The 27,464-nt window shown below is 38.7% G+C and overlaps 1 protein-coding gene across 1 annotated transcript in view; it reads left to right on the plus strand.

The window, feature by feature from the left end:
* The window catches only part of LOC124787863 (high affinity cationic amino acid transporter 1-like), a 178,818-nt gene that overhangs the window by 66,552 nt on the left and 84,802 nt on the right, over positions 1-27,464 (plus strand). The window contains exons 3-4 of the mRNA XM_047254826.1: positions 4,237-4,392; positions 21,986-22,090. Of these exons, the coding sequence (XP_047110782.1) occupies positions 4,237-4,392; positions 21,986-22,090 (261 nt within the window). The remainder of the gene's footprint in view (positions 1-4,236; positions 4,393-21,985; positions 22,091-27,464) is intronic.

The raw sequence follows: 27,464 nt of genomic DNA on the forward strand, positions 1-27,464 counted from the left end.
AGTAATCATTTACAGCTGTTTCTTCAAACTTTGTTAATAGACTTCCTGGGGATAGTTTATGTCTATCTTCAAGACTTCCAGTTCAGTTACTTAAGCATTTCTGTGACACTCTCCCATGGATTAAACAAACATGTGACCATTTGCACTGCCCTTCTCTGTACATTCTCAATATCCTCTGTTAGTCCTCTTTGGTATGGGTCCTACACACTTGACCAATATTCTAGAACAAGTCACACAAGTGATTTGTAAGCAATCTCCTTTATAGACTGATTGCACTTTCCCCAGTATTCTCCCAATAAACCAAAGTTTACCACCTGCTTTACCCATGACTGAACCTATATGATCATTCCATTTCATTTCCCTACGAAGTGTAACATATAGGTATTTGTAGAATTGGCCAATTCCACCAGTGCATTGATATTATAGTCATTTTCATTTTGTGAGGTGCAAAATTTTCCATTTCTTAACCTTTGAAGCAAGTTGCCAATTTCTGCACCATGTTGAAACCTTATCGAGGTCTGAATGAATATTTATGCAGCTTCTTTCAGATGATACTTCACTGAAGATAAATGCATCATCTGTGAAAAGCCTGATTTTACTTCTAACATTGTCTCCCAGGTCATTAGTATGCAACATGAACAGCAAGGGTCCCAACAAATTTCCCTGGGCCATACCGAAAGTTACTTCTACATCTGAAAATAACTCTCCATCCAAGATAACATTCTGTGTCCTCCCTACCAAAAAGTCCTCAATCCAGTCACAAATTTCACTTGATACCCAGTATGATCTTACTTTTGATAATAAGTATAGGTGTGGCATTGAGTCAAATGATTTTTGAGAATCAAGAAATACTGCATCTACCTGGATGCCTTGATCCAAAGCTTTAATTACTGCATGTGAGAAAAGAGCTCCTGGTTATAAATCTAGCAAGAAAAGAATAACCTTGTTAATATTTGGGACCACACAAAGTTAAGTTGGTTTAATAGGTGAAGTTAAAAACTTGTGCTGGTTCAAAGGAAATGAAATACATAATTTACCTGTCTGTTTGTTGCACAACAATGGGCCATTGATGGACTGCTTAATATTTCAAACATGGTTCCATATTTTATTTGTGCCACAGGTGCAAGGATTAAGTCGGGTGATGCTGAGGGAATTAGATTAGGAAATGAGACACTTAAAGTAGTAAAGGAGTTTTGCTGTTTGGGGAGCAAAATAACTGACAATGGTCAAAGTAGAGAGGATATAAAATGTAGACTGGCAATGGCAAGGAAAGCGTTTCTGAAGAAGAGAAATTTGTTAACATCGAATATAGATTTAAGTGTCAGGAAGTCATTTCTGAAAGTATTTGTATGGAGTGTGGCCATGCATGGAAGTGAAACATGGACGATAACTAGTTTGGACAAGAAGAGAATAGAAGCTTTTGAAATGTGGTGCTACAGAAGAATGCTGAAGATTAGATGAGTAGATCACATAACTAATGAGGAGGTATTGAGTAGGATTGGGGAGAAGAGAAGTTTGTGGCACAAGTTGACTAGAAGAAGGGATTGGTTGATAGGACATGTCCTGAGGCATCAAGGGATCACCAATTTAGTATTGGAGGGCAGCATGGAGGGTAAAAATCATAGATGGAGACCAAGAGATGAATACACTAAGCAGATTCAAAAGGATGTAGGTTGCAGTAGGTACTGGGAGATGAAGAAGCTTGCACAGGACAGAGTAGCATGGAGAGCTGCATCAAACCAGTCTCAGGACTGACTGACCACAACAACAACAGGTGCAAGGATATTTAGTGTTGTAGGGTCTACTCACAAGGGCTGTATTGTTGCTGGACAATGCACCATTGCATCTGAATGACAATGTTCTGAAATTGGATGGATGATGTTTATATAATACTTACCCCCTAATGTGATAACTTAATCCAGCCAATGGATCAACATGCCATTGCTGCCATGAATAAAATTTATAGAGGAAGTTTGCTATAACAAATTATTGATAAGGACAGCAATCCTCAAACACTTTGGAAACAAATAACTATACTAGATACAATTTATAAAGCATTGAAGGAAAAGATAAAACAATCATAGCCAAGACATGAAAAAACAATGCTCCTAAAATTGATGAAATTAGTAATTCTAATGATGATGAAGACGCTCATTAGCAATGTTAGCAGATGTTTTGAAAAGTACTCCACGATATGCAAATAATGACAAGGAAAATATTTTTGAATGGTTTGACGTTGACTGCACAGAGCCAGCTCATGAGATGTTGAGTGACAGTACTATTGTTCAGTGAGTACAAAGGAAACCCAAGGAGGTGAATGACAGTGACAAAGACAAGAACATTTCACTAATTCCAAAAACAGTAATCAGTCATGCATCAGCACATCAATGGGCCAAAGGGTTAATGGAATACCTGGAACAGCAAGAAAATGCTTGCATTTCTAAGATGGGGATGCATAAAATTTGACTTATTGAGGTGGTGCAATGCTGTTTTGAAGGAAAAAAATTATATAATTTATCTGTCCATTATTTGCACCACAATGAGGCCTGGATGGACTGCATAATATTTCAAACATGGTTCCATAATTGATTTGTGCCACATGAACACATGTCATGGACTCGCATTCAGGAGGACGACATTCAAACCCACATACGGCAATCCTGATTCAGGTTTTCCATGATTTCCCTAAATCACTTCATGCAAATGTGATATCCTTCCCTAATCTGATGGGAATGATGACCTTGCATTTTGGTCCCCTCCCCCAAATCAATGAACCAACCAGTCACAACATTTGTAGTGTGATATGCAAAAGACAAGCTGCTTTACTGAGCCAGAAATAAAGCCAAGACTATTTTTTTCAAAGTAGTGAAGTGTAATGTAATGTGAAATTGGACTGTACTGTATTATTTTAAGTTCAGTATTTTCACACAGTATGTGATGATTAAAGTAGTATTATTATAAACAATAGTTAACTAATTTTAATTATGATATTATAATTAATTTTTGTTTTTGAACAACATTAATATTTTACAGTACCCTTTAATTGTGGATTATCCATAGAATTTGACTGTCTATGCTATTCAAGGCCCCAATTATTGTGTATAATCAAGAGTTTACTGTACTTTGTAATGAAAATATGTTTATGATTTGAGACAGTCGGAGGTGTGCTTGCTTGTGTGTATGTGTGTGTATTTTATTTTCAGAAGATGATGGCTGAAAGCTAAATGTGTAACAGTTTTTTCCTTGTGCCTGTCTGCAACTTAATGTGTCATCTTTACAGTGAATAGCAATAATCTTTTCCATAATTGTTGATATGTTTAATATATATAATATACAGGACTTTTCATACTTCAATAAAATTATAATTTAGTAAACAGTTTCATTGTAACAATTTTTTAAGCATAGTATGCATCGATTTATGTCCATTGTTCATTCTGACGGAAACGGGCAATTCCAGCATGACAGTGTGACACCCTACATGTCCAGAATTGCTAAAGAGTGACTCCAGACATGAACATTATTGAACATATCTGGGATGCCTTGCAACATGCTGTTCAGAAGAGATCTCCTCTCTGTTGTACTCTTGCACATTTATGGACACCCCTGCAGGATTCATGGTGTCAGTTCCTCCAGCACTACTTCAGACATTAGTCAAGTCCATGCCATATCATGTCCTGGCACTTCTGCATGCTCCCTGGGGCCCTATAGGATATTAGGCTCTTCAGTGTATAAACAAGAGTGTGGTAGAATTTGTGTGTTCTTCAAAAGGGGCTTGCATGAGATTTTAGAAGTAACATTTCCCATGTCACTGTAATATGTTTTAGGAAAATAAAGCAGCTTTGATAAGGCCGTTTCTGGACAACCAGTGTTTTGTGACATAGCTAATTTGATTTCATTTTCCACTTTGCTTATGGTCTGAACTCTTATCAGAATTTTTGTGCAGTACTATGACAAAAAAGTCTTGTAGTATACACCCCATACAGTATAAACATATGGAAAGTGAAATTGCCAATTAAAGTATGCCTTGTAAATGTGGTGCTGTTCAGTATACAAATATTAAAAATATATTGACATCAGCTGCCCAATAGAGTATATATTTTTATAGTATTATCAGAATGGTATCAAACACAGGCCAGAATTCAACAGAATCTGCATTACAGTAAACAAAATATGACATATTTTCAAAAGCTTTTGGAATAGTTTTTCATGTTATCATTCCCCTTTTCGTTTTTACAGGTGCAGCTAGTGTAGCCAGAGGTCTCACCGGATACATTGACTCATTAGTAAATAATGCCATTTCAAATGCTTCCAGACAAGCCATGCCAATTGATATTGACTTTTTATCTGATTATCCAGATTTTTTGGCATTTGGAATAACTTTTCTCCTCACAAGTAAGATTTTTGTTTATGTGTTTAATGCTGATGACCACATTTAGTTAAAATGCTTTAATGAACTTGACATTTAAATGAGTCAAAATGAAAATTACTATCTTGTAGTTCATATAGAGTGATGCAATCATAGGATAACTGGAACTCTAGACATTTTATGCAGTTTACAGATAGCAAAAAGTGAATGTAGTTATTCTTTGAATTCTGTTATATGAAGACGAAAGGCAAATGGAAGTGAAACTGTGAGTTTTATAAATTACATTAAACTTTCTAGATTATTTATTTCTTCAGCAATTTGATGTATTTCAATTGACTAGACACAGAGGTGTGTGTTTTGGTGTCTGTGTGGTTGTAAGTGTGAATGTGTGTAATAGTGTCAGAAAAAGAGCTCATGCTCAAAAGATAGTGTGAATGCCAATAGGTGATGGATGATAATTGCTTAGTGACATCTGAATTCATTGGGGACACAAACAGGAAACTTGCGTGTGCAGAAAAGCACTCACGTTTAGATGAAAGTGAGTTCTTTTTAGTGCCCTTCTGCCGGGAGCCAAATAGAGACTTTTTTCTGCATGTGAACCATGGACAATCCACCGCATCAGAGTTTACTGTTTCTCCTGTTTCAATTTAAAGGCAACCAGTGAAGGATTCCATGCAGTACTTCACTGAAATCTCGCACCCCTGTTGATTAGAGTATGTGTCATACAGATATCTAAGGCTCTTTGAATACCACAATACCAGAATGAAAGAATGGAAAGTCCAAGAGGAATGTAACAATATTATTGTTACATTGAGGAGGTCCTGGATGTGCGGAATTCTCACTGCGATGGAGCACTTCCTTTCACGTCGATCACCTGCCACCCTACCTAAAACCTCTTTCCTCATTACCTTAGCCAGCTTCATCCTGACTCACAACTTCTTCACTTTCGAAGGCCAGACATACCAACAATTAAAGGGAACAGCCATGGGTACCAGGATGGCCCCCTCGTACGCCAACCTATTTATGGGTCGCTTAGAGGAAGCTTTCTTGGTTACCCAGGCCAGCCAACCCAAAGTTTGGTACAGATTTATTGATGACATCTTCATGATCTGGACTCACAGTGAAGAACAACTCCAGAATTTCCTCTCCATCCTCAACTCCTTTGGTTCCATCAGATTCACCTGGTCCTACTCCAAGTCCCATACCACTTTCCTTGATGTTGACCTCCATCTGTCCAATGGCCAGCTTCACACATCCGTCCACATCAAACCCACCAACAAGCAACAGTACCTCCACTACGACAACTGCCACCCATTCCATATCAAACGGTCCCTTCCCTACAGCCTAGGTCTTCGTGGCAAACGAATCTGCTCCAGTCCTGAATCCCTGAACCATTACACCAACAACCTGAAAACAGCTTTCGCATCCCGCAACTACCCTCCCGACCTGGTACAGAGCCGGCCGCGGTGGTCTAGCGGTTCTAGGTGCGCAGTCCGGAGCCACACGACTGCTACGGTCGCAGGTTCAAATCCTGCCTCAGGCATGGATGTGTGTGATGTCCTTAGGTTAGTTAGGTTTAAGTAGTTCTAAGTTCTAGGGGACTGATGACCACAGATGTTAAGTCCCATAGTGCTCAGAGCCATTTGAACCATTTGAACCTGGTACAGAAGCAAATAACCAGAGCCACTTCCTCATCCCCTTAAACCCAGAACCTCCCACAAAAGAACCCCAAAAGTGCCCCACTTGTGACAGGATACTTTCCGGGACAGGATCAAACTCTGAATGTGGCTCTCTAGCAGGGATACGAATTCCTCAAATCCTGCCCTGAAATGAGATCCATCCTTCATGAAATCCTCCCCACTCCATCAAGAGTGTCTTTCCGCCATCCACCTAACCTTCGTAACCTCTTGGTTCAACCCCATGAAATCCCCAAACCACCTTCCCTACCCTCTGGCTCCTACCCTTGTAACCGCCCCCGATGTAAAACCTGTCCCATGCACCCTCCCACCACCACCACCTACTCCAGTCCTGTAACCTGGAAGGTGTACACAATCAAAGGCAAAGCCACGTGTGAAAGCACCCACGTGATTTACCAACTGACCTGCCTACACTGTGAAGCTTTCTATATGGGAATGACCAGCAACAAACTGTCCATTTGCATGAATGGACACAGGCAGACAGTGTTTGTTGGTAATGAGGATCACCCTGTGGCTAAACATGCCTTGGTGCACGGCCAGCACATCTTGGCACAGTGTTACACCGTCCGGGTTATCTGGATACTTCCCACTAACACCAACCTATCAGAACTCCGGAGATGGGAACTTGCCCTTCAATATATCCTCTCTTCCCATTACCCCCCAGGCCTCAACCTCCGCTAATTCCAAGTTGCCGCCGCTCATACCTCACCTGTCATTCAACAACATCTTTGCCTCTGTACTTCCGCCTCGACTGACATCTGTGCCCAAACTCTTTGTCTTTACATATGTCCTGTTGTGTCTGTATATGTGCAGATGGATATGTGTGTGTGTGTGTGTGTGTGAGTGTATACCTGTCCTTTTTTCCCCTAAGGTAAGTCTTTCCACTCCCGAGATTGGAGTGACTCCTTACCCTCTCCCTTAAAACCCATAGCCTTTCGTCTTTCCCTCTCCTTCCCTCTTTGCTGATGAAGCAACCATGGGTTGCAAAAGCTTGAATTTTGTGTGTGTGTGTCTGTGTTTGCTAGTGTCTCTATCAACATACCAACGCTTTCGTTTGGTAAGTTACATCATCTTTGTTTTTAGATATATTTTTCCCATGTGGAATGTTCCCCTCTATTATGTTTATCAAAATAAGTATTCTATTTGTACACTGTTCTCAGATGTTACAGCTCATATGGAAAGCTGTTTGGATCTGAGACCACATGTGTTCTATGTACTAGGAAGTACAAGACACTACCTCACTTGACAGGATGATAGTTTTTGTACTGCAAATATAATTATTTGTGAATAAGTTTGCAGTAGACACTGCATCCCGTCATTCTAACCATGTCATCCAAAAATGGTAAGCTATCATCTTTTTCTACTTGCACCATGAACTGAATATATGGGTAGGGAAAGTTCAAATGCTGGAGAAACATAGGTGTTGTTTCTACTCCAAGGAGCCAAACAACAAATGTTTTGTCATCATATTGCCAGAAGCAGGATGGCTTGGGAGTTTGCTGACCATATTGTATTTTCCTCAAAGTCTTCCATAAAATAGTTGGGTCTCTAAGGGAGACAGTAGAATTCTCATAGTGTCATCCTTTTTCTCAAACTTACTGCTAATAAGTTCTAAGGAGGCCCATAAGGCATTTCTGCAACTAAGTATATGACATCAAAGCACCCCAAAAATCCAGTCTTTGTAATTTAAGCATCTTTATGTAACCTATGAAGTCCTCTCAATTCCATAAATGATGGTCACATTTACCTATAAGTAGTCCCAACAGTGAAGTAAGATGATTAACTAAAAAAAAGGTGGTAAGCACTCCAATGGTACTTGCAGTGGGGTGACAGGGGACCCATCCATGTGAATCTCTGGTAGGTCATACAGTCTTGGGTGAAGTGTAGCCTGTTGGCTTTCACTGTCTCTGCTTTGTTATTGCTCACATAACAACTAATATATGAGACAAAATATGTTGCTATGGAAAGAGCCCTGAAATACTTTTTAGGGATGCTGTGCTGTGACTTTCTTTGGATCATAAATTTTCAACAAAACAAAATATATTATGTTCTTATTATTCTGGATCTGGCCTTCTATAAAAGGAACATTGTTTCATTACTGTAACTCGCTATAAAGTTCAACATATCTTCCTTACTTTACAGTTACTGAAAAGGTTACTGAAAATTATTTTGTTGTCAATACTGATGTTACAGTGCACAAAGTTTGTTCAACATCAAAATTTTGCAGTGGATTTTTGTTAACAGTAAAACACCAATAAGTACCATGACTAACACAAGAACATGAGACTATTATCAGAGAAAAAATATTTTTCTATAATGTTTGCCAGACCAGAACTATGCACAGCAAGATTTCTTTTATGTCGTGAAGGTAAATAATCTTTTTGCACTGTTAATAATATATCATCTACAGCCTGTGCCCACTTGTAAAACACATCATAAAATCTGCTGCTCTGCAATGCAATTCCAAAAGCTGAAAGAAATAATTTTAGTTCACTATTACCTGTCCGCTTCTTTGCAGTATGATTGGTTTCATTTAACGCAGTTTGAATGCGCCGTGGCTGTGGCTCATTCGTTCGTAGTGCAGCTCTGCACCATGAATAATATTTAAATTGCTGAAAGTGTCTTAAAGGATGGGATAAAATACTAGGCAAGCTTATTACAAATCATAATGCAAGCTTTCACTAAGTAACTCTATTCAAAACATTTAGACAGATTAAATTCTTACACACCTTTACAAATCAATGCCTAATGGCCTCCTCCTCTCAATCTTGACAGAAGAATGCTACACAAGCATACAATATAGCATCACAGGCTCTTCCTACTCATGTAACTCCAAAAATATGAGAGAGACATTAATGCTCGTCACTACTATTTATACTCGGTTCATCTTTGTTTGATATTTAATAAGTACCATCTGTGGTGGTTTCAGTACTCATTGACACAGATATTACTTTTAAAAAAATTGGTACATAATTCTATACAAGTATAAAACATGACAAATAATGGTTCCCCTTTATTACATAAAGTTCACGCAATCATTGTCCATGCAATTACAATCATCCAGTTCAATTATTCTTTTCTTTTTTTACCACAAATAATAAGTGTTTTGCCAGGAGACATTATATGGCACAGGCCCTTGGTGAAGATGAAGGCTGCTGAAGTAGAACTCATCTGGTGGAGCTCTAGAGATTTTCTCTGTTCCTCGTCAGTAGGATCATCTCTCAGCTTGTGATGTGCAGAGCCATCAAGCAATGCATTTATATTGCTGTTTCAGTTCATGAGAGAAGGGTGGTAATGTTCCCCTTGTCAGCAGGTAAAATTATGTCATTTTAAGTTGTCAAATCTCACAGAGCTTTGTTTTCTGCCGAATTAATATTGAACTTTTTAGACAAAGCCCAGGTTAAAATTTCTTCTACAGCTTCACTGGGAAGTTTGATTCCCTGTTCTAGTCCAGCTAACATAGGTGTCAGTGAAAAGTTCATAACTTTCTCATGAACCAAGATCCCTGCATTGATCAGAATTTCACCCACGAGTTTAAACACAATACCTCATTGTGTTACATTTTCTTGTGTTTAAGCTTTGAGATAGGTGTATTTTGCCATTTAATGTACCTTTGCTAGCATCCAGGTAGATCTATCCATCCACTACCAGTATAAAGCTGAGAGGTTCAGTGAGATTTTCAGATATGGTTATAGTAATTTCATGGGCACTATATGCAATTCCTTTCGCATATACTGCATGCACCCTCTGATAATGACTGCACTTGCCGACTGTTTAATTCTAACAGTGCCACTTCCTTCTCTGTGCAATACATAGGTGACACGTTTATGGTTTGGTCCCACAGAATAGATACACTACCCGTGTTTCTCCAACCTTGGACCTTACTCCAATGGAATATTCAGTTCACAGTGCAAGTGGAAAAAGCTTCCTAAATCGTATCATTAAAAAAGAAAGTTGATTGAGTACTGGGATGCAGTGCCGATCACAATCCTACTTTTGCTGAGTTATTTTTGCACACCTAAAACTGACACACTATATCATGTCTCCTATCAGGAGGTGTGCAGGACTATATTTAAACTGTCTGTTGTCTATTTTCACACTCCTGATCCTGAGTGCCAATGAATTATTAATCTCTTTGGCTCAAGTGAAACTACTGATAACAGAGGCCTAATATTTAAATCCCTAGAATAAGCACAATTTATTACTAAATTGATATTGTCACTAACTGAGCCTGGTATTTGCATCTGGATGTATACTAGAATCAATTACAATGAAATGAACAAACTTAGCTGCTTACAGGCGTTGACACACGTCAATGGGGACAGATGAAAATGTGTGCCCCGACCGGGACTCGAACCAGGACATGTCCGAAAGAACAGAAACCATCTTAGTAAATATATACTAGAATCATTTCTTCTATATGTGAATCTAAAATTCAACTCCTCAGACTTTATGGCTCTTTCCAGGAATAGATATTTTGCTACACTCCTAATTATTTTTCTGCATTAAAACAACAATACTTAACTTGGATACCTGTAAACTGCTGATATGAATGAAGAGAACTGGTGTTACATTTTAAATTTGTTTTGACATTTTCATAATTCACTTAAAATATATATATATATATATATGTATATATCTGCTTGTGTCTGTATATGTGTGGATGGATATGTGTGTGTGTGCGCGCGCGCGAGTGTATACCCGTCCTTTTTTCCCCCTAAGGTAAGTCTTTCCGCTCCCGGGATTGGAATGACTCCTTACCCTCTCCCTTAAAACCCACATCCTTTCGTGTTTCCCTCTCCTTCCCTCTTTCCTGATGAGGCAACAGTTTGTTGCGAAAGCTTGAATTTTGTGTGTATGTTTGTGTTTGTTTGTGTGTCTGTCGACCTGCCAGCACTTTCATTTGGTAAGTCACATCATCTTTGTTTTTAGATATATTTTTCCTATGTGGAATGTTTCCCTCATATATATATATATATATATATATATATATATATATATATATATATATATATATATATATATATATATATATATATATATATATATAAAAATAATGGAAGGAAACATTCCACGTGGGAAAAATTATATATAAAAACAAAGATGAGGTGACTTACCGAACAAAAGCGCTGGCAGGTCGATAGACACACAAACAAACACAAACATACACACAAAATTCAAGCTTTCGCAACAAACTGTTGCCTCATCAGGAAAGAGGGAAGGAGAGGGGAAGACGAAAGGAAGTGGGTTTTAAGGGAGAGGGTAAGGAGTCATTCCAATCCCGGGAGCGGAAAGACTTACCTTAGGGGGAAAAAAGGACAGGTATACACTCGCACACACGCACATATCCATCCACACATACAGACACAAGCAGACATCCTTTAACCGGAAAGAAACTGGAGATCTGGAATGAAAAAAGGCGAAAAGGTGTTGGTTACAGCTGGGCTATGTTGGACTTCGGTTGGTAGACAACGATGTGCATAAAGGTTAGGTGGTTGTGTTGCCGCCAAAACACGTTAAAGGACGGAGAAATTCGGGAAAATTTCGAAAAAACTGCGTGTAGTATATTAAAAGGAGTGGTATTGTGGTGGCAGATTATGAAAATGAGGCTAACAATTGTCTGACGAAGAAATAATGGCGTTAAAACCTGTGGGAAGCGGCTAAAAATGATCAGTGATGTGGGAAAAACGGAAATGGAAATAAAGCATAAGTTATTAGAACTGGCCGAAATGGTTGTTTAAAAGGTGAAAGGAGCTGTTTGTGAACTAGAAACGGTGGATATTATAGCGGCGGTAGTGCTGAAAGCGGCAAAAAAATATTTTTTTGGTTATGGTTTGGAAGTGGGTTACGTATTATTGAGTATATATATAGGCGGGATAAAATAGTATAGCAGATTACAGTAAAAAGGAGAAGGTGAATACAAAGTGAAACTACTGGCAAAAACAGAAAGAGGAAAATAAGACGACAGAAAAGATTTCGAAATGCAACAGTGACAATAACAAACGTAATTGTTGGATTCAAATTAATGATATCAATATAATGGAAGGAAACATTCCACGTGGGAAAAATTATATATAAAAACAAAGATGAGGTGACTTACCGAACAAAAGCGCTGGCAGGTCGATAGACACACAAACAAACACAAACATACACACAAAATTCAAGCTTTCGCAACAAACTGTTGCCTCATCAGGAAAGAGGGAAGGAGAGGGGAAGACGAAAGGAAGTGGGTTTTAAGGGAGAGGGTAAGGAGTCATTCCAATCCCGGGAGCGGAAAGACTTACCTTAGGGGGAAAAAAGGACAGGTATACACTCGCACACACGCACATATCCATCCACACATACAGACACAAGCAGACATCTATGTCTGACATCTATGTCTGCTTGTGTCTGTATGTGTGGATGGATATGTGCGTGTGTGCGAGTGTATACCTGTCCTTTTTTCCCCCTAAGGTAAGTCTTTCCGCTCCCGGGATTGGAATGACTCCTTACCCTCTCCCTTAAAACCCACTTCCTTTCGTCTTCCCCTCTCCTTCCCTCTTTCCTGATGAGGCAACAGTTTGTTGCGAAAGCTTGAATTTTGTGTGTATGTTTGTGTTTGTTTGTGTGTCTATCGACCTGCCAGCGCTTTTGTTCGGTAAGTCACCTCATCTTTGTTTTTTTTTATATATATATATATATATATATATATATATATATATATATATATATATATATATATATATATATATATATATATATCTCTAAAAAGAAAGATGATGAAACTTACCAAACAAAAGCGCTGGCAGGTCGATAGACACACAAACAAACACAAACATACACACAAAATTCTAGCTTTCGCAACCAATGGTTGCCTCGTCAGGAAAGAGGGAAGGAGAAGGAAAGACAAAAGGATATGGGTTTTAAGGGAGAGGGTAAGGAGTCATTCCAATCCCGGGAGCGGAAAGACTTACCTTAGGGGGAAAAAAGGACAGGTATACACTCGCACACACACACATATCCATCCACACATACACAGACACCGGATGGATATGTGTGTGTGTGCGAGTGTATACCTGTCCTTTTTTCCCCCTAAGGTAAGTCTTTCCGCTCCCGGGATTGGAATGACTCCTTACCCTCTCCCTTAAAACCCATATCCTTTTGTCTTTCCTTCTCCTTCCCTCTTTCCTGACGAGGCAACCATTGGTTGTGAAAGCTAGAATTTTGTGTGTATGTTTGTGTTTGTTTGTGTGTCTATCGACCTGCCAGCGCTTTTGTTTGGTAAGTTTCATCATCTTTCCTTTTAGATATATTTTTCCCACGTGGAATATTTCCCTCTATTATATTCATATATATATATATATATATATATATATATATATATATATATATATATATATATATATATATATATATATATATATATATATTTTCCCAGTCTGTGGTTAAATATCTCAGTCATTAACAATTTACTTTAAAGTAGTCTGGCCTTGTGCAACATAGAGTATACATCAGTCCTCAGATTATGCAATGCTACTGTAGCACACAATAGAAAAGCATGCTGAACAGTTACTTGCTAATGGAGCCAAATGTGGGACTGCACAGAATACAATAACTGGGAAATGGCAGTGGGGGATGATATCAAGTCAGTAGCAGTGTTTCAACCCATCATAGCATACCTATATGTCGTGTAACCAAGATTGAAGTCCACCATATCCAGCTGTTAGATGTGACCCAGTAGGGTGGTAGTTAACAGCAAGACAAAGAGTGATGATTCCATAGTTAGTCCTACAAATTACATTTATTGTAGCATCACCACAGAAAGTAAAGTGTCCCACAAGACGGTAATAACAGAAAGGATTACCCTTGATCACAGGTAGGAGTAACTCAAAGCCCAAATCTTTGTACATCTGTTCTTGTAATAGGCGGTTACAAGGACTTTGGCTGTTCATTATAAAATGAAAATTAAAACACCTGCAGCTGTCTCTTTTGCATTTAATTTATTTAAGCAAACACTTTCAGAGTTCCATTGTACCAGCTTCATGCTCCTTGACCAATGTAAAAAGTGATTGTAAATAAATGTGAAAGAGATGGCTGCAGGTGTTTTAATGTTCATTTCAAAATCCAAATAGATATTGGTTCAGTAATCACCGTAGTATCATACATAGTAACAATGAGACCCCTTGAAAGATATAAGGTAGCTGCTGTGGGGGGGACAGCAGAGCTAGTCCCTGATAACAGCTCTATAGTTGTTCTACATCTACATCTACCTGGATAATCTGCAAATCACATTTAAGTGCCTGGCAGAGGTTTCATCATACCACCTTCATAATTCTCTATTATTCCAATCTTGTATAGTGCACAGAAAGAACGAACACCTATATCTTTCCATACGAGCTCTGATTTCTCTTATTTTATTGTGCTGATCATGTCTCCCTATGTAGGTTGTTGTCATTAAAATATTTTCGCATGACCACCCCAAATCCTGTATCATTTCAGTGACAGTCTCCCCCCTATTTCATTATAATACAAAATGTGCTGACCTTCTTTGAGCTTTTTTGATGTACTCCGTCAATCCTGTTTTTGTTGCTGCACATGCTGCCTATGTGATGGTGGTGGTTGCTGGTGGCACCTGACAGCATTATAACTGTAGACATGAAAACATTAGCACAAAATTTATTACCCACTTGTGACATTGTCTGGTTGCACAGCACTGTATCTTGTCTCATTCTATTAGCTTTACAGTATTATTTATAAGGGAAAATCAAATGAAAATGAGATAGATGGAGAAAAGGAAGTAAACTGTTTATTATTTCAAAAATACCAGGTGACAATTGTTTAATTACATGAAAAAAAATCTTAAATTAGTTACAAACTACAGATGCACACACTTTATTCAATATGTAAGCATCACCACAGATATTTGGATTTAGGTTGCGATGTGTTCAATATGCCTACCATCATTGGTGATGATGTGGCGCAGATGAATAGTGAAATTCTGCATTACCCACAGAAGTATCAGAACATCGATGCTGTCGATGACCCTATGAATGACTGTTTTCAGCTTGGCAATGATTTTGGTGTTATGCTGTACACCTTGTCTTTAATATAGCCCTACAAAAAGGAGATGTATGTATTCAGATCCACAGAATATGGCGACCAATGGAGGCCAATGCCAGTGGCCTCTGGGTACCCCAGAGCCAGAACACGGTCTCCAAAGTGCTCCTCCAGGACGTCAAACACTCTGTTGCTTCAATGTGGTTGAGCTCCGCCTTGCATGATCCACATCTTGTCAAAATCATGGTCAATTTGTGTAATGGGGATCAATCATCATCCAAAACCTTCATGTACTGTTCAATAGTCACCATGCCATCAATGAATGTCACACCGTGACTGGGCATTGCACACCATGCAGTCACCTGTTGAGAGTGAAGAGACTTCTCGATCATGAAATGCGGATTCTGAGTCCACCAAATGCACCAGTTTAGCTTATTGAAGAACCCATCCAAATGAAAGTGGGCTTCATTGCTAAACCAAGCCACACAATGTGCTTACTAGTTTGCATCATGCCCCGCAGCCAAACAACTGTTATGATTATTTTGTTTCGTATAGTTCAATAATTGTCACTCTGTAATTGCATTACTGGTAATATCCTTATCCCACTCATAGATAAAATGCCACCCTTAATAATGAGAGTCTAATACTTTTCTTGTTATATGTTGTGTCTGACTACCAAGAAAATAGGTGGAATAAACACCGGCCACCTGACAGCCTCCAAAGGGCTCTCACACAAACAGCTTCTGAAAGAAATAATGCAGACAGACAGCCCTATGTCTCATGTGCCACTTCCTTTCATATAAAATGAAACAACTGAATACATTATTGAATTTGAGATTTGCAAAATAACAATGAAAAGTAATGAGATAATTTTATATGTATCAAGAAATGAGTCATATATTGTCTTATGAGTTCTGATATATAATTAAGAAAAGTTTACATAGTTCCATGCATAATTCCAAAGAATATGAAGTACAATAATATAAATTATATTTTAGTTAATTACAACCCAGTTGCTTCGAATAAAATACTACAAACAGTATTTTGGTTTGCTCTCAAGTAGAGCTACGATTTTAGATGATCATAATGAATAAACATCATAGCTTTTCAGAAAAAGGGAAGAGCTAAATTTTCAAGAATATGTGGTGCAATATGACTGCACAGTTCATATCACAAAAATTCAAAGTTGGTTAATTAACAAATGCCTTATTCCCCTTAGTTGCTGATACATATAAGCTAGTATATTGATGTGAAATTTAATCTGAGATAAACTCATTTGTACTAATTTTTAAATGTCTGTTTACTAATGGCACTCAGTATAGACATAACAGTATAAAGTCCAGAAAGTTAAAAATTTCTAGCTAAAATGACCTCTTCAGGGGATGTTGACATGAGGAAGGAATTGCAGATAGGGATGGGAAGGTATCCCATTTCAGAGACAAGATAGAAAACTGTTTTTGGTTGCTTACAGAACCATGGTTGTACCCAGGCATGCACCTCTTCATCCAAAACAAATCAGTGACCACATATGTCTTATTTCAGAGCTCCAAAAATATGGAAATCATATGGGGAGAGATTGACACTATATGGAGGATGTGTAAGGACTTCACAGTGGAACTTCTACAGCATTCTTGATACAACCTTGGCGACATCACAGACCCCAGTATACTCACTACGACATAGAAATTTATTCTTAAACACTACTCCAAATTTATCCAGTGTTTTAAAGTTCTTCTCTTAGCAAGTTTCCCTAGTTCTCTATACTTCCATCGAGCATTAGAAAATATTCCCTCAAATGATTTTAAGGAACCAGCATGGTGCATATTGCCTGCTGGATCCTGTGTAACCAACTTAGGTAACACTAATTCATCAGCTTTTGTTATTATTTTCTTAACCAAGTGTTTGAGATTTTTAAACACCTTAGGATCTAATTCTTTTGTTTGCATCAGTAACAACATAATTCTCCCATAACTTAGTTTTATGTAAATGTTACATACATGTTGTAGCATCCTTGCTAGTTGCCATCATAACATAACCATAGTCCCGTGCTTCAGATTTCTATGAGTTTACGTAGTCTACTTTTCCATACTTAGCAAATACATCCTCCAAATCTGTCCATGTCTTAATGGTTATACACTGTATTGATGATCCACAATTGTTAAAAATATATGTTCCACTCATATTCTTTAAATTACCTACTTTCTTTGTTACTACTCTTTGATCGACAGATACCTTATTTTTCAAGTTTCCTTGACAATTATCTTCAGTATCCTGTCTAGCTCTGTGAATCCTTTTTTTTTTCAATAGACTAGTTTCCATTTTTAAAATCTCCTTGTTTGACTATGTTCATATTGCAATGTAAGCTGGGATCTCTTAATTTCCTCTCTTGCTTTGCCATCTGTCTCCTTAAATTCATTTTATTTTCATTTTTGTCTAATTACCATTAACATGCATGAGTATAAAAAAAGAGAGAGGTTGGCCCTCAGTCTTAAGGAATATAGCACCAAGTCTAATTCTGTGCTTAGTTTTGTGTATGTAATTAATTTCCTAATTTATTTTGACAATTCCTAGTTAATACACCCCTGGAAATGGAAAAAAGAACACATTGACACCGGTGTGTCTGACCCACCATACTTGCTCCGGACACTGCGAGAGGGCTGTACAAGCAATGATCACACGCACGGCACAGCGGACACACCAGGAACCGCGGTGTTGGCCGTCGAATGGCGCTAGCTGCGCAGCATTTGTGCACCCCCGCCGTCAGTGTCAGCCAGTTTGCCGTGGCATACGGAGCTCCATCGCAGTCTTTAACACTGGTAGCATGCCGCGACAGCGCGGACGTGAACCATATGTGCAGTTGACGGACTTTGAGCGAGGGCGTATAGTGGGCATGCGGGAGGCCGGGTGGACGTACCGCCGAATTGCTCAACACGTGGGGCGTGAGGTCTCCACAGTACATCGATGTTGTCGCCAGTGGTCGGCGGAAGGTGCACGTGCCCGTCGACCTGGGACCGGACCGCAGCGACGCACGGATGCACGCCAAGACCGTAGGATCCTACACAGTGCCGTAGGGGACCGCACCGCCACTTCCCAGCAAATTAGGGACACTGTTGCTCCTGGGGTATCGGCGAGGACCATTCGCAACCGTCTCCATGAAGCTGGGCTATGGTCCCGCACACCGTTAGGCAGTCTTCCGCTCACGCCCCAACATCGTGCAGCCCGCCTCCAGTGGTGTCGCGACAGGCGTGAATGGAGGGACGAATGGAGACGTGTCGTCTTCAGCGATGAGAGTCGCTTCTGCCTTGGTGCCAATGATGGTTGTATGCGTGTTTGGCGCCGTGCAGGTGAGCGCCACAATCAGGACTGCATACGACCGAGGCACACAGGGCCAACACCCGGCATCATGGTGTGGGGAGCGATCTCCTACACTGGCCGTACACCACTGGTGATCGTCGAGGGGACACTGAATAGTGCACGGTACATCCAAACCGTCATCGAACCCATCGTTCTACCATTCCTAGACCGGCAAGGGAACTTGCTGTTCCAACAGGACAATGCACGTCCGCATGTATCCCGTGCCACCCAACGTGCTCTAGAAGGTGTAAGTCAACTACCCTGGCCAGCAAGATCTCCGGATCTGTCCCCCATTGAGCATGTTTGGGACTGGATGAAGCGTCGTCTCACGCGGTCTGCACGTCCAGCACGAACGCTGGTCCAACTGAGGCGCCAGGAGGAAATGGCATGGCAAGCCGTTCCACAGGACTACATCCAGCATCTCTACGATCGTCTCCATGGGAGAATAGCAGCCTGCATTGCTGCGAAAGGCACTGTACTAGTGCCGACATTGTGCATGCTCTGTTGCCTGTGTCTATGTGCCTGTGGTTCTGTCAGTGTGATCATGTGATGTATCTGACCCCAGGAATGTGTCAATAAAGTTTCCCCTTCCTGGGACAATGAATTCACGGTGTTCTTATTTCAATTTCCAGGAGTGTATCTTCTGTTATAGGGTGAATCAGTAATTGTTTCATGACTTAGATTCTATTGTTGACTAATAAACAAATATAAATTCTGCAATAATTATAAACATTTGAAAAAGAACTACTAGGATTCTTGAAGTATTTATTTGGCTCTATTCGAAAACATATTAGCAAAGCCAGGCCTTAATTAATTCCAAAATAATTACAAAGTTTGACAAAAGTATTGTTGGTATAACTATATCTGTGAACTTTATTATTTAAACAAATAATTCAGCCTAATGTTTGTGTTAGAAGGAACTGTTAAAAAGGAGGTTTTTTTTGTTTATTCAGTTAATTGAATGAGTTATGTTTTAATTGCAATTTCTGTAACTTAAACATCAAACAATGTATAGTTTCAGTGCCTGTTATCGTGAGGATATGTAAAGGATCAAATTTTGGTCCTCAGACAGTTGGTCCACAGCTGATTTTCAAATGGGAAATACATAATGGTTAAATTGACAATAATGCATCAACTTAACAGTGGAAAAAGTGAAACACAAATAGGCCATGTGTTAGAACAATTAATGACAATGTCTGTTCAATTTATTTGAGAAATTATTATTCTGCACGAACTGTGAATTGTGTGGTTAGTTTTTACTGCTCATAGATGTTCAACAGCAAACTATTGTAGCAGTATGCTGATGTTGCCTGCAACTTATTAATGAGGCTTATCAACATTTACCAGTAGTGAACTGGCCATATAATTGTGTAATATTTGGGGGCTGTGAACAATGAAAGTATAGAACTGTGAAACGCAACTGTGCAACTGTTGGCTACATCTTTTACAGATTCAGTGTTGACCTGTCCGCCTTCCCCCCATTTTTCAGCCAGTATAACAACATCAAGGACTGAAAATGAAGAAATAAAGCAAGTGAATGTCACAAGCTGTTAATTCTTTGTGAATAGCAACTAATTTTCCAAGAATATCTCTCAATTCACTATGATTAGCATGTAAAGAGCCATCTTTAGAAATAAATGAATCTGTCTTCTCATGTAAGTTATCAAATAATAGAATCCATTCTGTCACACAGTTCCAATGTAAATTCTCTGTACATTTTCTGCTTAGTGCTGATTAAACTCAACTTTGCTCCATTTTTCTAACTTTTTACTGTACCATAAATATAACCATATTGAAGCGCAGCTGCTGTGTAGATCAGACATTGATCAGATTGTGTATGCTTCTGATGGACACCCGCAATGTGCACACTACAGCCACAATCAGCAGCAGCCAAACACACTGCTCGATGATCTCTTTCATGTGTGGCTGTCAGCGAAGCTGTCATTCACTGCTGCCTGTGACACACATCAGTGACCTACATGATGAGATTTAGAGACTACACTATGTTCTCTCCTGGTAGGTGTGTAAAGTGTGTAAAGCCTTGCAGAGTGCATAGTCAGACCTCTGTTTGGATGCCTAGCACTGCACAATACACCTAGACTTAACCACATGCCAAAGTGGAGCTCATGAGGAATGAACTGAGTCTCACCCTCAGCATTGCACATACAGGATTGAAGTTGTTGCGCTACTGCTGATCCTACTGCTTGCCCACTACAGCTCAAAATTCTCGCGAAAATCAGTCATCTGCCCCTACTATCCTGATAGGAAAGTCCTATGAGGAAGTGTTCCGGAATGTACTTAAACTGTCTGCTGTCTGTTTACACACTCCTAAACCTAAGGGCTCATGGAATTATTTAACTCTTTGGCTCTGGTGAAGCTACCCACAGCAAGGGCCTAAAATTTATATGGATTATTAAATTGAAATTGTCATTAACTGGGTTCAATATTTGCATCTGACTGCATGCTAAAATAACTTCTTCATTATGCAAATCTGAAATTCAACTTCTCTTGATATTATACCTTTTTCCACATTAAATGAAACTATTATACATATTGAACTTCAAATCAGTAATCATACAATAATACTTCAATTGAACCTCTTCAAATTAACAATAAGAATGAATGGAACTGCAACATATTTTAAATAGATTTTGAAGTTTCCATAATATTTTTATTGTGCCATATATTCCCCTGTGTATCCTTAAATAATTCAGTCATTTAAAATAGTTTGGTGGTCTACAAGATGACCACAGTATTGTTGCCTAGCTGTTACTGCACAAACAATCCTAGACAAGTAGTACATTCCCCAGTATTTCCAAGTAGTGTGTGGCATTGCAATAACTATATTCTAAAACATATTATAAGACACATAACACAAGATTTATCACCCACTTATGACTTCACCTGGTCCATCACCAATGCTTCTCATTACATTCTCCTAACTTTATTATTTATTAGAGGAGTAAAAATGGCTTACAAATGTATATTATAAGTGAATGGTTACACCACTGTGCACAATGTATTGGCATCTGATTTTCCTTGGTACATAGAGCACGTGTCTCAGATATTGACTGCCTTTCTCATTCATCACTTGATTATAGATGGATTTTTATGTGATCAGGCTGCTTCACCCTGATTTAACTTTTAATAAAAATCTCATTTTGTTTCAGAACCTTATAAAGTGAAATTATCATATATCAAAACATACTGACAACCAAATTCAATTAAACATGAAACATAAGTTTATCACTGTGAAGGAAAACTGCAGTCTCCCTTTTTTTTTCATTCTATAAATAAATGTGCATCAAGAAGCAATGTTTCAGTGCTTGCTACAAATTCCATGTATTTATAACAACATACAAAGATGTCAGAGCTTTCTGGTTAACTTGTAACACATGGTTCACGTATTTTAAGTCAGTTCTAAGATTATATATTTTTCTGAAGATCTGATGCAGATCGATATGAAATGAACATTAATAAATAAGATTACACAAAAAAGTCTGTATTGTAAAGAAAATATGTGTCTCCACAGTTCTTCTGGCATTTGGTGTGAAGGAGTCATCGATCATTACCAGCGTAATGTCTATAACTAATCTTGGTGTTTTAACTTTTGCAATTGTTGCTGGTGCCTTGAAAGGTATGTAACACTGCTGCTTGTATTTGTAATAGCATGAAATTGCTGTCTATAGAAATTAATATTTCCTGAAATTATATATTTTTTTAATTTATGTACGTCACACAGCAAAAGTGACGTTCAGTTTTAAGCCAAATTCACATACTAAGAGATACATTCACATTCTCTTCACTGATAAAAAGGAATATTCTGAGCACAGTTGTTCTCTTTTTCAATTTTAACTCACAAACTGTATTCCTTTTAAAACAGTTTTCAGAATGACAGTTCAGTGTGTCTTGTGGTAGGTCAGCCACCAGCCAATCATAGTTCTTTCTTGATTGCTGCACACTTGCTGTGTTGCATGTTTCTTAAGTACATGCAAAGACTTGTGTAGCAAGGCTGGCTGCTTGCTAACAAAACTGACCCCTGCCACTACAATTAAAAAGTTATTTTAATTGGAGTATATTAGTCAGCCACAATATTATTGCACCTGGGAGTGAGGGTGAACCGGTTGGATCATCTGTTTACCTGTGCACCTGAAGCTGATTAGAATGTGGTCTGCTGTTTTCATGACCAGACAACTTGCTCGTAAAGCAATTAGGATGCCCACAGTGTTTACGACAGTCGAAAAAATTGATATGGTTTTTGTTTATTGTATTATCATTTGTTTTTGTTACCACTGCACCAAAGTCAAGTGTTGCAGACAATAATCGTAGCTGAATAATAAATGCTAGTAGAATCTCCCAGAAAGTAGTTTTCCATGACTGCTACATTTTTAAGATTCTAAGGCTGTTTGTTACTGTACCACATCACACAACTTTTCTGCCTATAAAATCGCTGAGAACTGAAATACATGTCATTGTGAGATGTTGCTTGACTTCAGTTTTCTCATCAGCCTTTCTGCCAATTCCTTGGACACTTTTATTAATTGAACATTTCAGTTTTTGTAATAAACATGTTTACATCCTGAGACTAACAGATGATATACCAGTTGATAGATCACATACAGCTTATCACATCTGATACTCCCATTGACTATGTATGGTTCACCAGTCAGACATACCAAAGTAAATAGGAATGGCAAGATGCATGGGGAGGAATACAGTGAAGCTCTAAATAATATGGTATGGGAGAAAAGTCATGAAAAACTGAGCCATATATTGGGTGAGGATTATGGCAACAGGTTAATGCACAAAGTGTGTGCAAATTGTTTAGTAGTGCCAACCTGATTTTGGAGCTTGATTTGAAGAATTGTCATATTTTTCAAAGCAATTAGTTAATAGATTGTAGTCTAGGGTGGTATGTGTGATAATGGAGATACTTCTACTTCATTCGTTAGAGTGTCATTATGAATGGGTTGAACCAATTTATTTATTTATTTGCTGGCCTTATAACAATAAGTTTTTGGGCATTGTCATAGCTGCAGTTCACATATACGGTACACTGTGATACAAGTTTGTGTTAACTGTTCTTCTCTTATCACTGAAAGATAGACACACACATTGATATAAATAGCAGAGATCAGAAATTATCAGTTTTCTGTTTAAAAAAACATGCGGCTACATACACTAACAGTTTACAAGGAGATACAGCAATTTGAAACCTGTTATTAAAGAGCAGCATTTCCCTAATAATAATTACTGTACTTAAGCTCATTCTTTCAGGCATTTAAATTAACTATCTTAAAATCAGGTGGTAGTCTATTTAAAAAACTGTCCCTATTGTATGTGGACTACAGTCTGCAGCCTTTTTATTACGTGTATGTTGTGATTATGTATCTAGTGTCCATTACAATATGTTCTGGATATAGTTTCACAAACATGACTGCCATGCATGATGTACACCAAGTAGCTAGTTAGTATTTTATATTTTCTGAAAATTTCTTTTCAAGGCCCTGTCTTTTTTACATTATCTTTTGCAGTCTAAAGAGCCTGTGTGTATATAAAGCTGGAAACTCACCCCAGATCTCAATATAATATTGGAGATAGGATTTGTCAATCAGAAATATATTTTCCTTAAGGAATCATGATCTAGGAAGGCTGGAATATATTTTGGTGATTACATATTTGTACTGATTTTCTTACACATATGTTCTATAAACACTTTCCTCAGCTGGTGTTCAACCACAAGTATACCCAAAAATTTGTGTTTATTTGTATAGCTAAGTGCCAATGGAGCTGGTAATGGAGTTAAATTTATGTTTAGATTATAGCTAAGCAGGAACAGGATTATCACTGTCTACTTTTAGATTACAAATATATTATTTGATGAGATGACAGAATACCGCAATTGAGTTCACTACTGTTGCCAGCAGTTTGTATATCTCTGCCCCAGCTGACAAGGAATGCACCATCAGAATAGCTTAAGATGTTGTAATGTTGCATTTTAATTAATCCATTAACATGCACGAGGAACAGAAAAGGTCTTAATGTACTTCTTTGAGGCACACCATATTGAAATATCCTGTAGCTTGATTTAGATATTAGTAATTGTTCATTCCCATAATATGTTAACTTAAAACTGGTTTTCTGGCTTTTAAGTAGGACATAAGTAGTTTTTTAAGTCTACTCCTCTAATCCCATATTCTAATTAATTCATGATTCTCAATATCAAAAGGTTTACTCATATCCAAGAAAGTGCCTGTTAACCATTTCTCCTCTATCTAGTTTGTTTAATGTGTCATATACATAGAAAATTTGCTGCTGCTGTTACAATAGATCTTCCTTTTCTCAAACAGTACGGTAGATTGTTGAATATATTATGCCTGCTGAAATATGTCTTGACTTGATTTAATGTTACTTTCTCTACCAATTTGCAAAGTTCTGAATTTAGCAATATTGATCTGCCGTTTTTACACAGTCTGTATTCCAGTCTTACATGATGGGAGAACTTCAGGTATTTTCAAGAAATCACAGAATTCTCAATGGCAGAGGAAGGTACAGGGTGTTTCAAAAATGACCGGTATATTTGAAACGGCAATAAAAACTAAACGAGCAGCGATAGAAATACACCATTTGTTGCAATATGCTTGGGACAACAGTACATTTTCAGGCAGACAAACTTTCGAAATTGCAGTAGTTACAATTTTCAACAACAGATGGCGCTGCGGTCTGGGAAACTCTATAGTACGATATTTTCCACATATCCACCATGTGTAGCAATAATATGGCGTAGTCTCTGAATGAAATTACCCGAAACCTTTGACAACGTGTCTGGTGGAATGGCTTCACATGCAGATGAGATGTACTGCTTCAGCTGTTCAATTGTTTCTGGATTCTGGCGGTACACCTGGTCTTTCAAGTGTCCCCACAGAAAGAAGTCACAGGGGTTCATGTATGGCGAATAGGGAGGCCAATCCACACCGCCTCCTGTATGTTTCGGATAGCCCAAAGCAATCACACGATCATCGAAATTTCATTCAGGAAATTAAAGACGTCGGCCGTGCGATGTGGCCGGGCACCATCTTGCATAAACCACGAGGTGTTGGCAGTGTCGTCTAAGGCAGTTTGTACCGCCACAAATTCACAAAGAATGTCCAGATAGCGTGATGCAGTAATTGTTTCGGAGCTGAAAAATGGGCCAATGATTCCTTTGGAAGAAATGGCGGCCCAGACCAGTACTTTTTGAGGATGCAGGGACGATGGGACTGCAACATGGGGCTTTTTGGTTCCTCATATGCGCCAGTTCTGTTTATTGACGAAGCCGTCCAGGTAAAAATAAGCTTCGTCAGTAAACCAAATGCTGCCCACATGCATATTGCCGTCATCAATCCTGTGCACTATCTCGTTAGCGAATGTCTCTCATGCAGCAATGGTAGCGGCGCTGAGGGGTTGCCGTGTTTGAATTTTGTATGGATAGAGGTGTAAACTCTGGCGCATGAGACGATACGTGGACGTTGGCGTCATTTGGACCGCAGCTGCAACACGGCGAACGGAAACCCGAGGCCGCTGTTGGATCACCTGCTGCACTAGCTGCGCGTTGCCCTCTGTGGTTGCCGTACGCGGTCGCCCTACCTTTCCAGCACGTTCATCCGTCACGTTCCCAGTCCCTTGAAATTTTTCAAACAAATCCTTTATTGTATCGCTTTTCGGTCCTTTGGTTACATTAAACCTCCGTTGAAAACTTCGTCTTGTTGCAACAACACTGTGTTCTAGGTGGTGGAATTCCAACACCAGAAAAATCTTCTGTTCTAAGGAATAAACCATGTTGTCTACAGCACACTTGCACGTTGTGAACAGCACACCTTACAGCAGAAAGACGACATACAGAATGGCGCACTCACAGACTGCGTTGTCTTCTATATCTTTCACATCACTTGCAGCGCCATCTGTTGTTGAAAATTGTAACTACTGTAATTTCGAAAGTTTGTCCGCCTGAAAATGTACTGTTGTCCCAAGCATATTGCAACAAACGGTGTATTTCTATCGCTGCTCGTTTAGTTTTTATTGCCGTTTCAAATATACCGGTCATTTTTGAAACACCCTGTATTTAATCAGTGTGTCAGTAGCTTGATTAATTCTCTTCTGGATTCCTACAGCAACTTAGGTCAAATGTCAACCCAGCTGCAAGACATTTTAGCTTGAAGTTTTGAGATGACTGCTAGGAAGTTTGTCTCTGTTATACTATGGATGAAAAAAGATAGCCACTGTTTATTACATTAAACCTGAAATGCAATATTGGGTGCCAAGTCATATCTATCATTTTTTCCAACTGCTCTGAATTTTTGTATGATTTTTTTCACTCACTTCTTTTGAGTCATTTATTATTTCATAATTTCCTTTTAGCAATACACTGTTGGATTTACAGTATTACTGTTTCCTACATTGATTATGCATTATTTCCCAGGCTGTTTAACTAAGACTAACAGATCTGTTTGCTCGCAAGGACTGTAGGTTACTTTCAAGGTCCTAAGCACCACAAGAACAGGTGACACATTGACAAACCTATTTCCATGAGGGTAAAGGTTGTAAGACAGACAATAAATTTTTCAGGAGGACTGTAAACAGTTAAACTGAACATACTGCTGTTTTTTTAAAACTGAATTAAAGGTTTTATGTGTCAGGGGTATGCACTGATAAGCCAAACATTATGACCACTGACCTACTATTGATATAAACTCATCCAGGCGATAGCAACGTCACCTGGTGAGGAATGACTACTAGTGAGGAATGACTGCTACTCAGACACATGCATGGTACATGTAGTATCAGTGAGTGTGCTGTTCGCCTATAGAATTGGGAAGGTGAACGATCTATCTGAGTTTGACTGAGGGAAGATTACAATGGCCTGGAGGCTTGGCATGAGCATTTCATGAACTGCATGACTTGTCAGGTGTTTGAAGAATGTTGTGGTGAGTGTCTTCAACACGTGGCAAAACCGAAGTGTAACCATGTACAGT

This window comes from Schistocerca piceifrons, chromosome 3, assembly GCF_021461385.2.
Source record: "Schistocerca piceifrons isolate TAMUIC-IGC-003096 chromosome 3, iqSchPice1.1, whole genome shotgun sequence".
Classification (NCBI taxonomy): Eukaryota; Metazoa; Arthropoda; class Insecta; order Orthoptera; family Acrididae; genus Schistocerca; species Schistocerca piceifrons.